Here is a 19,028-nt window from a genome sequence, read left to right as displayed (position 1 = left end):
TTCCTTACATTTACTCAATTTAACTTTTTCTTTAGCTTATTCTCATGCTGTCAATGGGTTAATGTGCATGTGGAATCGAGTTTTGGGATCTAATTTGAATGCCGTAACACGTTTTTAAATAAATGAACGCATTAATTATTTTAGTACACATAAATCGCTAAGCTGTCGATGTCGATTTCAATGTTTTGCGACTCATGAAACGCCCACTTGCCACCCCACACACACACACACACACAAACATTCATCCACACATTTTTATTAGCTACGCATAATTGCTGCGGCAATAAAGTTGCTGCTGTTGTTGTTGTTGCTGCTGCTGTTGCTGCTGCTGCTGCTGCTGTTGCTCCCAGCTCGGACATGGAACATTGTGCCGCGCGTGACCCGACAACATAACGACATTTAAGTGGCCACCACAGCTGCGGGCAGTGCGGGGGCGGCCTGAGTGTGGGTGTGGGCATGATGGGCGTGGCTTAACCATGTTTGGCAACATGTTACAAAAAATTGATGCGACGGTTGTTGTTGCTGTCGTTGTTGCTGCAGCTGCACACACACTATTTATGGCTGGCAAAAAACCTTGTCAAATAGTTGCCAAAATTTATTGACGACCCGTTGTACACACAGCGTATACTCAACGCCTTAAAGCCCCGCTTCCGCCTAGAGCCAATGTTGCTGCCAGCAGCAGTAGCCACAGCAGCAGTAGCATCAGCAGCAGCAGCAGCAAGAATCAATCCCCTCATCCCGCTGGACGACAGCACTGCGCTGCATTTGATAGCTGAGTGAGCAGCAGCAACTGTCATTGTTGTTACCCGTGTAAAACGCAAAAGAAAATTATATTTAATTACTCAAGCAAAAGCATGACAACTGCAAATGTCGACAGTCCAACGGGCGCGCGGAGGCGAACGGGGCGAATGCGGGGGCGGCCTGGGGTGCGGACTGTCAGCTTGTCAGCAGCAGGCGCCAATGCCGAGCGGCTGGTCAGTTCTTTATTTTCTGTCGTTGTTTTTCCTTTTTTGTTAAATTTATATTTAAATTGTGGAAATAAATATGCTCGAATCTGAGCTGGCACTGAGAAGCGAGCAGCGAGCAGCACTGCAATCAGCCGCTGCAGTTGGCAGCGCTGTCAGCAGCTAAACAAAAGCCACACACAAATATATGGCAACACGAGAGCAGGAGTCTACTGCTAGCTGGGGTGTGTTAGTGTGAGAGTGGGTGTGTGTACAAGTGGGTGTGTGCGTTGCTTTTTATTTTTGGAAAAACACCCAAAGTCTTCAGCTGTGGTTGCTGGGGTAAGGTCAGTCCAAACTGTTTGGCTGAGTCAAGTGTTAACCAGCTTTCAAAGTGGAGATAAGATAAGTTTGCGAGCCTTTCCGAATGTTATCTAAACCGTAAAACAATTATCAACATTCACAACATATTAATACATTTATTAATAAGCTGTAATGTTGAGATTTTATATAGATTTTTGATTACTCAGCCTTAGACTATATAAATATGAAGTTTGGGGCTTGACATATAAGCAATACTCTTGTCGACAATTTATTTTGATTTTAAAGGTTTACTAAGTAAACTATTTCATTTTACATTGTAAAATAACTATATTAACATTTGAGTATATTTATGTTATATTGAAAAATAATTGTGAGTAGGACAAAAACTAAATTTTAAAAAGTTTCCTTACAATGCTTTTCATAAGTTAATAAGTCTTTGACAACGTTAGTCATACATGTTAAGATAAGGAAATCTGTATTCATAATATTAATAAACTAATGCCTTACAATTACTGAATGATTGACTAATCTTACCTGTAAGAATTATAGAACATAGTACGCTCTTAATCTCCATAAAGTGTGTTCCATTAATAATAGCAAAATAAACAATTTTTAGTACAGAAGTTAGCTATGTATATTATAATGATCCGATCCAGCCGTGTGTCTGTCGCAAATTCAGTTATAGCATGAACCCATTGAAAGGATTATATAAATAGATGTATAACTGGAAGGCATCTGCGACCGCAAAAAAAAATAACTATGTAGTTTCGGTCAGCATCAATAGCCGTGTCGATCTAGTCACGTCTGTCTGTCTGTCCATTGATAGAAGAAGGTTCAGGATATACCCTACTCGGGCACTCGCGGCTAGGGTACTCTTAATTATACCCTGAACCCATTAAAAATGGGTATAAGGGTATATTGTATTTGTGCAAAATTCAAATGTATGTAACAGGCAGAAGGAAGCATCTCCGACCCCATAAAGTATATATATTCTTGATCAGCATAAAAAGCTGAGTCGATCTAGCCATGTCCGTCTGTCTGTCCGTCCGTCCGTATGTATGAACGCAAGGATCTCAGAACCTATAAGAGCTAGAGACTTGAAATTTTAGATATAGATGCTCCTAGCTTCCGCGCAGATTTTGGTAAATAATAAGAACTAGAGTCACCAAACTTGACATATAGCTTCTAAAATAGAATATATAGAGATTCGTATATAGACATGGGTCAAAATTTACCACCCCCATATCTCGGCCAAATCTCATCCGATTTTCACGAAATTTGGCTTTTTCTTCATGATTTTCCCTCTAGATTAATCTGGCATTCAAATCTGAACACCAATTTTTTAGTCGAAATTCATGTCCAAATTTTACCCCAAGATTCGTATATAGACATGGGTCAAAATTTACCACCCCCATATCTCGGCCAAATCTCATCCGATTTTCACGAAGTTTGGCTTTTTCTTCATGGGTTTCCCTCTAGATTAATGTGGCATTCGAATCTGAACACCGATTTTTTAGTCGAAATTCATGTCCAAATCTTACCCCAAGATTCGTATATAGACATGGGTCAAAATTTACCACCCCCATATCTCGGCCAAATCTCATCCGATTTTCACGAAGTTTGACTTTTTCTTCATGGTTTTCCCTCTAGAATAATCTGGCATTCAAATCTGAACACCGATTTCTTAGTCGAAATTCATGTCCAAATCTTACCCCAAGATTCGTATATAGACATGGGTCAAAATTTACCACCCCCATATCTCGGCCAAATCTCATCCGATTTTCACGAAGTTTGGCTTTTTCTTCATGGTTTTCCCTCTAGATTAATCTGGCACTCAAATCTGAACACCGATTTTTTAGTCGAAATTCATGTCCAAATCTTACCCCAAGATTCGTATATAGACATGGGTCAAAATTTACCACCCCCATATCTCGGCCTAATCTCATCCGATTTCCACGAAGTTTGGATTTTTCTTCATGATTTTCCCTCTAGATTAATGTGGCATTCAAATCTCGACACCGATTTTTTGGTCGAAATTCATGTCCAAATCTTACCCCAAGATTCGTATATAGACATGGGTCAAAATTTACCACCCCCATATCTCGGCCAAATCTCATCCGATTTCCACGAAGTTGGGCTTTTTCTTTACGATTTTCCCTCTTGATTAATCTGGCATTCAAATCTGAACACCGATTTTTTGGTCGAAATTTATGTCCAAATCTTACCCAAAGATTCGTATATAGACATGGGTCAAAATGTACCACCCCCATATCTCGGCCAAATCTCATCCGATTTTCACGAAGTTTGGCTTTTTCTTCATGGTTTTCCCTCTAGATTAATCTGGCATTCAAATCTGAACACCGATTTCTTAGTGGAAATTCATGTCCAAATCTTACCCCAAGATTCGTATATATGGGTCAAAATTTACCACCCCCATATCTCGGTCAAATCTCATCGGATTTTCACGAAGTTTGGCTTTTTCTTCATGGTTTTCCCTCTAGAATAATCTGGCATTCAAATCTGAACACCGATTTTTTGGTCGAAATTCATGTTCAAATCGTACCCAAAGATTCGTATATAGACATGGGTCAAAATTTACCACCCCATATCTCGGCCAAATCTCATCCGATTTTCACAAAGTTTGGCTTTTTCTTCATGGTTTTCCCTCTTAATTAATCTGGCATTTAAATCTGAACACCGATTTTTTAGTCGAAATTCATGTTCAAATCTTACCCCAAGATTCGTATATAGACATGGGTCAAAATTTACCACCCCCATATCTCGGCCAAATCTCATCCGATTTTCACGAAGTTTGGCTTTTTCTTCATGGTTTTCCCTCTAGATTAATCTGGCATTCAAATGTGAACACCGATTTTTTAGTCGAAATTCATGTCCAAATCTTACCCCAAGATTCGTATATAGACATAGGTCAAAATTTACCACCCCCATATCTCGGCCAAATCTCATCCGATATTCACGAAGTTTGGATTTTTCTTCATGGTTTTCCCTCTAGATTAATGTGGCATTCAAATCTGAACACCGATTTTTTGGTCGCAATTCATGTCCAAATCTTACCCCAAGATTCGTATATAGACATGGGTCAAAATTTACCACCCCCATATCTCGGCCAAATCTCATCCGATTTCCACGAAGTTTGGCCTTTTCTTCATGATTTTCCCTCTAGATTAATGTGGCATTCAAATCTCGACACCGATTTTTTGGTCGAAATTCATGTCCAAATCTTACCCCAAGATTCGTATATAGACATGGGTCAAAATTTACCACCCCCATATCTCGGCCAAATCTCATCCGATTTCCACGAAGTTTGGCTTTTTCTTCATGATTTTCCCTCTAGAATAATCTGACATTCAAATCTGAACACCGATTTTTTGGTCGAAATTCAAGTCCATATCTTACCCCAAGATTCGTATATAGACATGGGTCAAAATGTACCACCCCATATCTCGGCCAAATCTCATCCGATTTTCACGAAGCTTGGCTTTTTCTTAATAGTTTTCCCTCTAGATTAATGTGGCATTCAAATCTCGACACCGATTTTTTGGTCGAAATTCATGTCCAAATCTTACCCCAAGATTCGTATATAGACATGGGTCAAAATTTACCACCCCCATATCTCGGCCAAATCTCATCCGATATTCACGAAGTTTGGATTTTTCTTCATGGTTTTCCCTCTAGATTAATGTGGCATTCAAATCTGAACACCGATTTTTTGGTCGCAATTCATGTCCAAATCTTACCCCAAGATTCGTATATAGACATGGGTCAAAATTTACCACCCCCATATCTCGGCCAAATCTCATCCGATTTCCACGAAGTTTGGCCTTTTCTTCATGATTTTCCCTCTAGATTAATGTGGCATTCAAATCTCGACACCGATTTTTTGGTCGAAATTCATGTCCAAATCTTACCCCAAGATTCGTATATAGACATGGGTCAAAATTTACCACCCCCATATCTCGGCCAAATCTCATCCGATTTCCACGAAGTTTGGCTTTTTCTTCATGATTTTCCCTCTAGAATAATCTGACATTCAAATCTGAACACCGATTTTTTGGTCGAAATTCAAGTCCATATCTTACCCCAAGATTCGTATATAGACATGGGTCAAAATGTACCACCCCATATCTCGGCCAAATCTCATCCGATTTTCACGAAGCTTGGCTTTTTCTTAATAGTTTTCCCTCTAGATTAATGTGGCATTCAAATCTCGACACCGATTTTTTGGTCGAAATTCATGTCCAAATCTTACCCCAAGATTCGTATATAGACATGGGTCAAAATTTACCACCCCCATATCTCGGCCAAATCTCATCCGATTTCCACGAAGTTTGGCTTTTTCTTCATGATTTTCCCTCTAGAATAATCTGACATTCAAATCTGAATACCGATTTTTTGGTCGAAATTCAAGTCCAAATCTTACCCCAAGATTCGTATATAGACATGGGTCAAAATTTACCACCCCCATATCTCGGCCAAATCTCATCCGATTTTCACAAAGTTTGGCTTTTTCTTCATGATTTTCCCTCTAGATTAATGTGGCATTCAAATCTCGACACCGATTTTTTGGTCGAAATTCATGTCCAAATCTTACCCCAAGATTCGTATATAGACATGGGTCAAAATTTACCACCCCCATATCTCGGCCAAATCTCATCCGATTTTCACGAAGTTTGGCTTTTTCTTCATGGTTTTCCCTCTAGATTAATCTGGCTTTCAAATCTGAACACCGATTTCTTAGTCGAAATTCATGTCCAAGTCTTACCCCAAGATTCGTATATAGACATGGGTCAAAATGTACCACCCCATATCTCGGCCAAATCTCATCCGATTTTCACGAAGCTTGGCTTTTTCTTAATAGTTTTCCCTCTAAATTAATGTTACATTCAAATCTCGACACCGATTTTTTAGTCGAAATTCATGTCCAAATCTTACCCCAAGATTCGTATATAGACATGGGTCAAAATGTACCACCCCATATCTCGGCCAAATCTCATCCGATTTTCACGAAGCTTGGCTTTTTCTTAATAGTTTTCCCTCTAAATTCATGTGGCATTCAAATCTCGACACCGATTTTTTAGTCGAAATTCATGTCCAAATCTTACCCCAAGATTCGTATATAGACATGGGTCAAAATTTACCACCCCCATATCTCGGCCAAATCTCATCCGATTTTCACGAAGTTTGGCTTTTTCTTCATGGTTTTCCCTCTAGAATAATCTGGCATTCAAATCTGAACACCGATTTCTTAGTCGAAATTCATGTCCAAATCTTACCCCAAGATTCGTATATAGACATGGGTCAAAATTTACCACCCCCATATCTCGGCCAAATCTCATCCGATTTTCACGAAGTTTGGCTTTTTCTTCATGGTTTTCCCTCTAGGTTAATCTGGCACTCAAATCTGAACACCGATTTTTTAGTCGAAATTCATGTCCAAATCTTACCCCAAGATTCGTATATAGACATGGGTCAAAATTTACCACCCCCATATCTCGGCCTAATCTCATCCGATTTCCACGAAGTTTGGCTTTTTCTTCATGATTTTCCCTCTAGATTAATGTGGCATTCAAATCTCGACACCGATTTTTTGGTCGAAATTCATGTCCAAATCTTACCCCAAGATTCGTATATAGACATGGGTCAAAATTTACCACCCCCATATCTCGGCCAAATCTCATCCGATTTCCACGAAGTTTGGCTTTTTCTTTACGATTTTCCCTCTTGATTAATCTGGCATTCAAATCTGAACACCGAATTTTTGGTCGAAATTTATGTCCAAATCTTACCCCAAGATTCGTATATAGACATGGGTCAAAATTTACCACCCCCATATCTCGGCCAAATCTCATCCGATTTTCACGAAGTTTGGCTTTTTCTTCATGGTTTTCCCTCTTAATTAATCTGGCATTTAAATCTGAACACCGATTTTTTAGTCGAAATTCATGTTCAAATCTTACCCCAAGATTCGTATATAGACATGGGTCAAAATTTACCACCCCCATATCTCGGCCAAATCTCATCCGATTTTCACGAAGTTTGGCTTTTTCTTCATGGTTTTCCCTCTAGATTAATCTGGCATTCAAATGTGAACACCGATTTTTTAGTCGAAATTCATGTCCAAATCTTACCCCAAGATTCGTATATAGACATAGGTCAAAATTTACCACCCCCATATCTCGGCCAAATCTCATCCGATATTCACGAAGTTTGGATTTTTCTTCATGGTTTTCCCTCTAGATTAATGTGGCATTCAAATCTGAACACCGATTTTTTGGTCGCAATTCATGTCCAAATCTTACCCCAAGATTCGTATATAGACATGGGTCAAAATTTACCACCCCCATATCTCGGCCAAATCTCATCCGATTTCCATGAAGTTTGGCTTTTTCTTCATGATTTTCCCTCTAGAATAATCTGACATTCAAATCTGAACACCGATTTTTTGGTCGAAATTCAAGTCCATATCTTACCCCAAGATTCGTATATAGACATGGGTCAAAATGTACCACCCCATATCTCGGCCAAATCTCATCCGATTTTCACGAAGCTTGGCTTTTTCTTAATAGTTTTCCCTCTAGATTAATGTGGCATTCAAATCTCGACACCGATTTTTTGGTCGAAATTCATGTCCAAATCTTACCCCAAGATTCGTATATAGACATGGGTCAAAATTTACCACCCCCATATCTCGGCCAAATCTCATCCGATTTCCACGAAGTTTGGCTTTTTCTTCATGGTTTTCCCTCTAGATTAATCTGGCTTTCAAATCTGAACACCGATTTCTTAGTCGAAATTCATGTCCAAATCTTACCCCAAGATTCGTATATAGACATGGGTCAAAATGTACCACCCCATATCTCGGCCAAATCTCATCCGATTTTCACGAAGCTTGGCTTTTTCTTAATAGTTTTCCCTCTAAATTAATGTGGCATTCAAATCTCGACACCGATTTTTTAGTCGAAATTCATGTCCAAATCTTACCCCAAGATTCGTATATAGACATGGGTCAAAATGTACCGCCCCATATCTCGGCCAAATCTCATCCGATTTTCACGAAGCTTGGCTTTTTCTTAATAGTTTTCCCTCTAAATTCATGTGGCATTCAAATCTCGACACCGATTTTTTGGTCGAAATTCATGTCCAAATCTTACCCCAAGATTCGTATATAGACATGGGTCAATATATACCACCCCCATATCTCGGCCAAATCTCATCCGATTTTCACGAAGGTTGGCTTTTTCTTCATGGTTTTCCCTCTAGATTAATGTGTCATTCAAATCTGAACACCGATTTTTTAGTCGAAATTCATGTCCAAATCTTACTCCAAGATTCGTATATAGACATGGGTCAAAATATATCACCCCCATATCTCGGCCAAATCTCATCCGATTTTCACGAAGTTTGGCTTTTTCTTCATGGTTTTCCCTCTAGATTAATGTGGCATTCAAATCTGAACACCGGTTTTTTAGTCGAAATTCATGTCCAAATCTTACCCCAAGATTCGTATATAGACATGGGTCAAAATTTACCACCCCCATATCTCGGCCAAATCTCATCCGATTTCCACGAAGTTTGGCTTTTTCTTCATGATTTTCCCTCTAGATTAATGTGGCATTCAAATCTCGACACCGATTTTTTGGTCGAAATTCATGTCCAAATCTTAGATTAATGTGGCATTCAAATCTGAACACCTATTTTTAGTCGAAACTCATGTCCAAATCTTACCCCAAGTTTCGTATATAAACATGGGTCAAAATGTACCACCCCCATATCTCGGCCAAATCTCATCCGATTTTCACGAAGTTTGGCTTTTTATACCCTGAACCCAATAAAAATGGGTATAAGGGTATATTGTATTTGTGCGAAAGCCAAATGTATGTAACAGGCAGAAGGAAGCAACTCCGACCCCATAAAGTATATATATTCTTGATCAGTATAAATAGCTGAGTCGATAAAGCCATGTCCGTCTGTCCGTCCGTCCGTCCATCCGTCCGTCCGTCCGTATGTATGAACGCAAGGATCTCAGAACCTATAAGAGCTAGAGAAATTTTAGATGAAGATGCTCCTGGCTCCCGCGCAGATCGAGTTTGTTTCCGATAATCGATAACGTACTCCGTTTCCAAGCAATCGATAAAAATCGATATCGATATCCTGTTTTTTGGGCAATTTTGGTAAATAATAAGATCTAGGGTCACCAAATTTGACATATAGCTTCTAAAATAGAATATATATATGCATTTGATGTTGGAAGAAGAGGGTTTAGGGTATGCCCTAGTCGGGAGCTGCCGACTAGAACCTCTTACTTGTTTTTATAATTTGGATGTCTTTAAAAATTACACAGGCCTTTCGCATTTCAAGGCAAACCCCCTCTCCAGGGGTATAAAATGGTTGTGTGTTAAAATAATTCAAAATTCTACGAAAAATGGATGGGTTGATTATTTATTATAACGTTAGTTTTTAAGTTATATTAGGGTTAGCAGTTATTTACCTATTTTTTTAAGCACTGACAAACATTTCCAACGGCTAAGACAAAGCTTAGCTAGATTTTCAAACCGGTTGCTCGAGCTCGGATCCTTTTCAAGGAACTGACTTGGATGGCTATTTTTGCTTCCCAGAGATACATATGCCACAATCTAGGCATACTATGTATATCTGAGGTTTGTGATATGGTATGCACTTTAAGGAATTAAATATACCGACTCTTGGCAGCTTGGCAGATGACTTGCGACAGCGGGAGTTATGTGGGTTCACTTTATTGTATAATTCTAAGCACACACCCGCATAAGCTCACACACACAAACACAAACACACACATATTTGCTGTGGCGTAGTCAGAGCCCAACTGCACAATTCATCAATAAAGTCGCCTCGGAATACAATGCTAATCTCAGGCTTTGAGTTAACGTTCGTGTCCCTGTCCAGTTGCACAGATCCATTCGAGATGTCTCAATTGTTCACATGTTGTGCTCCTACCCACGCCCACCTTTAGTGAAACCGCAAGGCACAAACGAGAGCTGGGTGGAAGTGAAAGAAGAAGCAGCCGTAGCTGACTCCTAGTTTATGTAAAGCAGAAAAAATCTCAGCTGCAAATGACTTGTATGCCATTGAGATAAACCCAAATTTATTTATTTTTGCCATAAACTCGCAAAAGGACTTTTGGCTTGCCATTGTTGGCTAGTCGCATGTGTGTACGTGCCTAGGTGTGTGTATGTGTGTGTGTGTGCTGTTGGCATTTTGTATTTGTATTTGTATTTGAGCTTTCAACAGCGACAACAACAACAACAACAGCAACAATGGACGTTGCCAACTAACTACAATTCCGTAGGCAATTAATTTAGCTGAAAAAGCCAAAAATACAAAACACACTCACACATGCTCACACGCACTCATACACACACGTGGCAAAAATATAAAATGGCGCAGGAGCGGCGCAGTTGCTGGCGTCGTCGTCAGAAAAAACCAGCAGCAGCAGCGAAAAATAAAAGAAAACTTGAATGGAAATTCAATTGAGTGACATGAAAATGGAATTTTTCATATTTTGCTGCTGCTGCTGATGTTGAGGCTGTTGTTGCTGCTGCACAGCAACTGCTGCTGCTGCTGCTTCTGCTGTGGCAGAGGCAAAGAGAAGCGAAACGTTTTGGCTGCCAGGCACATCACAAACACAATTTGCTGTTGTTGCTGCTGCTGCTGCTGTTAGCCGCAATAATAGTAAAAACAACAACAATAAGCTAGCAAGCAGCTGCAACAACAACAACAGCAGCAGCAACAATTCGCTCTGACTCTTTTTCTCATCCACTCGCTCGCTGTGTGCTTTCCCCCCAAAAAAAAACGTTTGCGTCTGACATTTTCATAATTAGGTATTCAAAATCTTTAATAACGGTTACTCTTGCTGCCGCTGTTGCTGCCAGTTGCCATTGGTGCTGTCGCTGCTGCTGCTGCTGTTGCTGCTGTTGCTGCTGCTGCTAATGTTGTTGTTGTAGCTCAAGCTGTTGCTCAACCCACACTCAGGCATACACACACTCACTCACACACACATACACATCCTGTATAAACGCTTTTTGTTGTCCTTGCATTTAGTTTTGTTTCTTGTTGTTGCCACAAGTTTTTTGTGTCTGTGGGGCACAACTCGCAGCAGCATCGAAATGTTGCCAGATGCTTTTTGGCCAGCTTGCTTCTGGTTAACCGAACGTCTGTCTATCGCAACTGGCAGCTGATTGGGCAAGGCGCAGTCAGCCGAATCTGAATCGCATTTGCTTGATTTGCTAGTTGACAGCTTCGTAGCCGAAACACTATCAAAATGTTCTAAGCACGATTAGGCCATTCAGTTCTGGCTTATCTTTGCCAAAACGAAAATGTACTTTGTTTTGTTATTATTGGGATCGCGTAAATAAAAAATGTCTTCTCTATAACAATGCGGAGAAGGTATTCTTTCGCAGAGAACAGAGAGGAGAAAAGTGAAAGAGGGAAATAGAAGGAGCTATGGCTAAAACCGAGTACTAGTAGATTGTTTCTAGCCGATCTTGAATCTTAAATAGTCGATTATTTCTCACTAATAGGCAACAAATGATATCAAGAACTATTTTTAAGCGTAATCAGTAAGCTTGTAAGTCCCAGATTTTATTTACACTTTTTATCTTATCTAAGATTAAACTTTTCTGCGAATTTTATGGCTGAATTAAATAAAAATCAAGTGTATCTGAGAAAAGCGGCGCTCATTAGGTGTATAAATATGAATGCTGTCCGTTTGCTAGATCCAACCGAAAGTAGCTGAGAAAAATTCTGCCTGGTTTTGGCCTTGTCAAATACTCTGCTTTGTCCGCACTTCAGTTGCCGTCAGCGACAGCAGCAGCAGCAGCAGCCGAAGACGCGGCCACATTCATGACAGCCATCTCAACGTTTCCCTTTTAACATCAAGGAGCACAAAACAAACAGCGTGTCCAAGCCTGGACGGCGCCTGGCTCGAGCTGGTTAAAGGATACGACAACTTCAGCGCCTGTCACTGACGGTGACAATTTTTGCGCGTCTTCTTGGGCAGGCCAACCGCTGTGCTATGCTGCACAGGACCACAGGACATTGGCTACTTGTAATGCTGAGTCCTGTCATTGCAACTGTTATTTAAATGATATTGTTTTGACTCAACTCATTTTAGGCATTGTAAGAGAAGAGGGAGCTTGCGAGTTCCAATCCCAAGCTTAACTTAAGTCTCTGCTGCGATTATTTGATGAAATAATATATATTCTATATATATATTGTAAATCAAAATGTTAAAAGAGCTTAACTCTTCCACTGCTTCGACGTATTTCTTTGTTTTTTAATCAATTTGAAGATTTAATCACTTTTTAATTACTTATTAAATAATGTCATATAGCTCATTTTATTATTATTATTTGATCAGCGCAAGTCAGTTATTGTTAGCTGTGGATGATTATCGTTAAAGATACGCATTAAATATGCAGATAATAAAAGTTCTTATCTCACGACCTGTGCATATTAGTGTGCGAGCCTTCCGTTCACTAAATCTTTATGTACTCGAACCTGTGTACCTGCCATTAGTCATGGTGCCCAATCTTGGACTTTTCCACTTAACTGCCACTTGAATTCCGAGCAGTAAACGCAAGCGTTATTAATTCATAAGTGTGTTATTTAGGAGCGGTCTTCACAGATTAAAGCCGGGAAATACCTTTCAATCTTGAAACTTTTGAAATTTATTGGAAATCATTGTTGATGTATTTCACATATTCATATCGATAAAACTTTCTGATGACATAATACCAGACTTCCCGACTGCCTTGACTAGCAGCGATTTGCCCAAACTTAGCTCCATTTCGAAAAATCTAATTAGACAATATATCAGACATTAACCTACAATCGATAGCAGCCGTTTTGTTTGATTTATAAGCTGATTGTTCATATCGGAACCAAACAGTAAAATTTGCCGCTTTCACCACCCAGTTAAAATGTCATAAGAGAATAATTATATAGAATTATCTTTATGGTATTATTTATATTATAATACTGAGAAAAAACTTCCTCAACACTTGTTGCTTGTACCTGTATGCATATAAGTGTGTTTGTTTTATTTTCACATTTTTAAGATCTTTTTGATTAAAGAAAATAAAATGCGTGCTCGAGTACAAAATTTACTCAAGTCAAGAAAACAATACATTCTCCAAATATACAAAAAATTGAAATACAAAAAAAAGAAAATATAGCTCAAAGCAAAATAAATCATATTTATTTAAAATATATTTATTTATTAATGTAATAAATAATAAAATATATTATTCACGACAAAATAGAATATATATTTCCCTAAATATGATCATTAAATTTATAAAAATATTTATAAAGAAATAATAAAAATAATACTTTTTAATTATTTTCAAGATGTATATTAAACAGATCCGAAACGAAAATAAATTGATATATAACTATGCTAATAATATTTAAAAAGTATAAATATATAAAAGAGTTGGTTAATTTCTGTAAGTGTATATACGCATGTATATGGTATACGGAAGAGCAAAAATAATACCAACAAATTGGCAAAATGATAAGCGATTGTAAAGTAACTAAGTTTGGTATTTAAGTCGCTTGTTTTACTCACATTGATCAGTTGCTTAACGAATTCGGAGTAGTGCTCATGCTTGTTATGGATCGTCAACTTGTTATAGTGCTGCTGTTGCTGGGTTGCGCCATGCACAGCGTTTGGTCACAGACAACGGAGATCCCGGAGACCACGGACGAAACGGAGACAACAGATACAACGGAGACGACGGAGAGTCCAAACTTTTCGTGCTTCACCTATGAAGGAACTGCAGTCGATCTAGGAGGTGTAAGTTGAACCCACATTGCCGATTTCGTCAGCTGTGCTCTTTAATACCCTTCCCATGCACAGCTCTCGGGCTATTGGTATGAGGTGGCGCGTGCTCCGGATGTGGATGACATGCAGTGCTTGAATTACTCGGTGCCAGCCAGTCCCAACGAGAACAATATGCTGGAGCTGCAAGTGGAGTACGTGGACACCACCAATGGCCAGTGGGAGTCGGCCTCAGAGTCTGGCTCATTGGCCTGGGACGACAACGCCAAGAATGGCATCTTCACCTGGTCCATCGGGGAAGTGACCCGCCTGCCAGTCACCTACAAGCTGGTCAGCACGGATAAGACCACATACGCGTTTCTCTGCGGCTACATGGGCATCGCATCCGTGCCGATCTTCAAGGTGTGGACACGCCATCGACATCTGAGCGTCGATGACATGCTAATCATCCAGCAAAAGTTTGTCGATATTGGACAAGTCGAACAGCTCGCCTGGGTGGAGCAATCGCTGGAGAAGTGCAACAATTCCGCCATGCGCACGGCCGGAGGAGCACTTGTCGCCTTCGCATTGGCGTTAATTCTTGGAAATATTTGAGATGTTAGTGTAGAAGCATGTCTTAATTTTCCATAGTACAATTAACTTACATAATAGGATAAATCGCAAGATAGCAGTTTGGCTAATTTAAAAAATAAGAATGTTAAAATGAGGGGAAGGATGTTGATTTCAATATTTATTTAAATGGATGCTCGTCTTATTTATACCCTGAACCCATTAAAAATGGGTATAAGGGTATATTGTATTTGTGCGAAATCCAAATGTATGTAACAGGCAGAAGGAAGCATCAGGGTATCCTGTAGTCGGGAGCTCCCGACTAGAACCTCTTACTTGTTTTTAAATGAAGTATGCAATTACTTTATTCTTCATATAGTTTGTGTCCATGTATACACATATACATAAAAAAATATATGATTTATTGTATTCACAGATATTTTTAACAAAATTCTCGGTTGCTGGTTTTGATTATTTCTTGATGAACAATCTTCTTATTAAATTTCTTTAATTACGACTGGCGATATTTAATTTATGCTGATCTCAGATTGGTTTTGCATATCAGATCTTACTGTGCTACTTCTTTGTCATAGGAATCGAATCGACTAGTTCAATTAAATTAAAAAAACTTTAAAAAAATATAGACAACACTTTCGTTCAGATCACATGTCTACAATTGTGAGTAATATGTCGGAAAAAATACTTTAACGAATTATGATTAAACGAGAGTAAGCTTATGAATGAATGAAGTCTTCCAAGAGCCCCTGTTTTTCTTTCAATTTTGGTTTTAATTATAGATAAATATGAAGAAAGAGAAAGAGAATGTGTAAGGGAGAGTTAGACTTTATATCGGAAATTACTTTTTTTTAAATCTAAAAGACAATATATGGGTGAAAAAAATCTACATTGTTGATAATATATAAAATATACTTTATATACTAAATATTCGACCTTTTCCAACTATCCCTACTATATATGTATATACTACTCACTATATATGAACTATATACTATTCCTATTGATCCTCAAGGTAAACATGCACCATTCTAATGCCCATCGATCCAACTTTGCCTGTTATGTATTGTATGTCTGTATATGTGAGTTTTATATACATTTATAAATATTGTCAACAAATGTCAAATTCCATTTTTGTTTAATTCTATTCCACCTGACGCAATACACCATGACGATGACGCTGACCAACTATTTTTGGGATGCCACAGGTGGAAGCCGCCAACATGACTACCCCGTTGCTGGTCTGTCTGTGTGTGTCTATTTGTGTGTGTGTTTGTGTGTGTGTTTGTGTGTGTGAGCTTGTGGCCATAAACAAATTGACGCCCAAACTCTGTCGCTGCGCTCCGCTCATCATCCTTAGCGTCGTTTGCACGGCTGAGGGGGCAGAGGAAGTGTTATCTGCTCGCACTCAGTTGCCAGTTGCCAGTTACCAGTTGCCGCTTCCCACTGCGCCAGCTTATTATCAAAAGTCAGTCAATGCCGCGTCATACACACACACACACAGACACACTCCGGCCAAACAGCTTCATTTTGACCTGCTGCCCTAAAAGGGGGCGCACACGAGTGGGTGGCGATTTGTTGGCTGGTCTTATGGCTGGGGTGTCTGTTGGTGGCACGGGCTCGAGTTCGGTTTGCTGAATTGGCGCTGAGTAAACAATTTCTTTATCGTCACGATACACGCCGCAGTCAGATAAATGCGTGCTGCCTGTTTGGCAGTGTGGCAGGGGCAGGGGCAGGGGCAACGGCAGGGGCAAGGGCAGGGAAGTGGCAGCAACTGTCATACATTGTTATTTAAAGTAAAAAAAAATTAATAATTCAATTATGCATCAACATTTGCAACACTGGCCATGTGGTCTGTCTCGCTCACACGCTCTGACTGCTCGATTCTCGGCCTGGCCACAGCTGTCCGTATGTTTGTGTGGCAGCCAAATTGCCGTGATTTCATTCAATTTGTCGCAGCGGCAACGGCAGCGGCAGCAACAAATGTTGCCACTTGCTGCCCAAATTGTTTTCGTTTGGGAGATTGAAAGCAACCACCCACGCAGCTTGTGCAAAGTGCGCATAAAAAAAAAAAAAAAACAAAAAAAAAGAATAGAAAGGAAGAAAAGTATTCTGCTGTGTCCAACACCCACTGTGGCACACCTCCTGCCCATCTACCCATTGGGAACGTCAGCTGGCGCTCTGTGTGCCAATGCACAATTGTTGTTTGTATGAGAAAATCTCGCCTAATGGCGTTTTACATTATTTGCCGCCTGATGCCGGCGTCGCTGCCACAGCCAACTGCTGCCAAGTGCCAATGCCAGAGTTGGAGACGGAGACGGAGACGGAGTCCTAGTCAGAGCTGGCAGACATAGACGTGGACGCAGACGGAAACCGAGAGCCATATACCCATAGCCTTAGTTGTAACAGCAGTTGCCAGGCTGTTGCCTAGATTTCTGCCTCTTTCACTCGTTGCGCCAAAGTTTGTGGTTAGGGTGCTTCGGTTTTCGCTTGTGGCAAGTTCTCTGCAACTGTGCCCGATTGGGTGGTGGGTGGTGGCTGTTGGGTGGCGGGTGGCTGGGGTTATAGACAGCATTCTGGCCAAGCAGCCGTAAGATGAATGGCCACTTATTGCCCAAGCTGGTTGTGCACAAGTCCTGATGGTCAATTCTGATAGCCATTGTTGTGATATTGAAATGTTACGGCTACTGCAAGCAAATTTAGATTGATCGATAGATAACTAGATACTTCCAGCAGCTGGGACTTAACTTGGTATAGCGCAACAGGTATTAACCAAAAGTGATTAGCAACTAAACTCAATTGGTTTCGAGTAGAGAGTAGAGTATTACGAGTAAATTAATCCTAATTTAAGCACACACTAGCATAAGTTTATTTATGTTGCCTTTAATTAAAATTAGATTCCTTCTAATTCCTCATTATTCCCTACTTTTTCTTAATTAATTATTTGTCGTGTTAATCTTGTTAGTAAAAATATCAAAGAATATTTTATGATAATATATTTGATATAAATCCGTTATCGTATTTATATTCTAAGACCTAGAAGACAAACGACCTCTTAGTAAACAGTTTTGTTGGATATCCTTATTCGAAAACTGTCCTCGGGGGCTTGAGTCCACACACATCTTTACAACTTAACACACACACTCACACACACTCACACAGCCCTCTGCTGTGGTCCATTCTTGATTGTAAGCGCATTCCCATGTCGCACATAATCCATCGCAGCTGGAGAAGAAGACGAATCCCAAATCCCCTATACCGAAAACAAAATGGCCTTTAATTTGCTCGCTCATTTCGAGGCTCAGCTTGTGCTCTGCGCTGTGGGCTTACCGCAGGCGAAGGGGTAGGGTGTTCAGTGGGTATGGAGGGGGTGGATTGCGTCTATGGTTTATGTGTTGTGTGTGTGTGTGTGTGTGTGTGTACGTGTGTGTGTGCGTGTGTGGATCTAAGCATTTGACATGGTGTGAACACGCGCATAAGGCCATTTCAATGGTTTTCAAATGCCCGACAAATGGCGGGGGGTGTTTTGGTGCTGCTCCCGGAGTGAGGATGTGGTGTGGGTGCGGGGGGAGGAGGTACGCTCCATCTGACTTTCATGTGTGGGCGTGCGTGTGTGTGTGCACAATTGGTTGGCAATTTATTTAAATATCGGCACGCAGTTGGAAACGCAATGCCAACTGGAATTTCATGCCAAGTGAAACACATTTCAGCGAAAATAAAACGAAACAACAGCAGCAACAACAACAACAACAACTGAGAAATTTCGACTGCCGAGCAAGCTGCCGAAAAGGAATTTTTCAGCTGCCGCCGGCAGTGGCAGCGCGACAGCAACAGCGACAGCGAAAGAAGTGAAGGAGGGAGGCTGCGACAGCGACCGACAGCGACAGCAGCTGATGTTAATAGCCCAGCGGGGCCAAATGCCGGCTGCTGCCATGCGAAGCGAAAGAGGAGAAGAAGTGCAGACTGCGACGATGTCTGGGCAGGCAGTTGTTGCTGTTACTGTTGTTGTTGTTGTTGTTGTCGTTCCCGCGCCTGGCCCTCTGATAAGCCAATGGCATAGGGTTGGGGTTGGCGTGAGCGCGTGTGTATGTGTGTGCGTGTGTGTGTGAGCAGCTGAACAGCTGTTTCTGACGCGAACATCAACTGCGCCGGCGCCTTGCAAACTGCAGGCGAACGCAGCCGAGTCAAGACACGAAGCTGCACAGCGAAGAAACGAACGACGAAAACGAAACATGTGCCTGACTACCTGAGCAAGTTGAAACTGAAACGACGCTCACAAACAAATTCAACTTTCAACTGAGCAGACGTCACGCAGCAGCAGCAACAGCAGCAGCAGCAACAGAAGCAGCAGCAGC

At 40.5% G+C, this 19,028-nt stretch overlaps 1 protein-coding gene across 1 annotated transcript; it reads left to right on the top strand.

Annotated features, from left to right (window-relative positions):
- Positions 1–13,938: 13,938 nt before the first annotated feature.
- On the top strand, positions 13,939–14,703 carry LOC115758062. The gene is made up of 2 exons (XM_030698576.1): positions 13,939–14,124; positions 14,188–14,703. Exons 1-2 carry the CDS (start codon positions 13,942–13,944, stop codon positions 14,701–14,703), a joined length of 699 nt encoding a protein of 232 aa, XP_030554436.1. The 5' UTR covers positions 13,939–13,941.
- The last annotated feature ends 4,325 nt before the right edge of the window (positions 14,704–19,028 follow it).

This window comes from Drosophila novamexicana, unplaced genomic scaffold, assembly GCF_003285875.2.
Source record: "Drosophila novamexicana strain 15010-1031.04,08,12 unplaced genomic scaffold, DnovRS2.1 tig00000121-arrow-pilon, whole genome shotgun sequence".
NCBI lineage: Eukaryota > Metazoa > Arthropoda > Insecta > Diptera > Drosophilidae > Drosophila > Drosophila novamexicana.
This window is presented reverse-complemented; position numbering and strand designations above follow the sequence as displayed.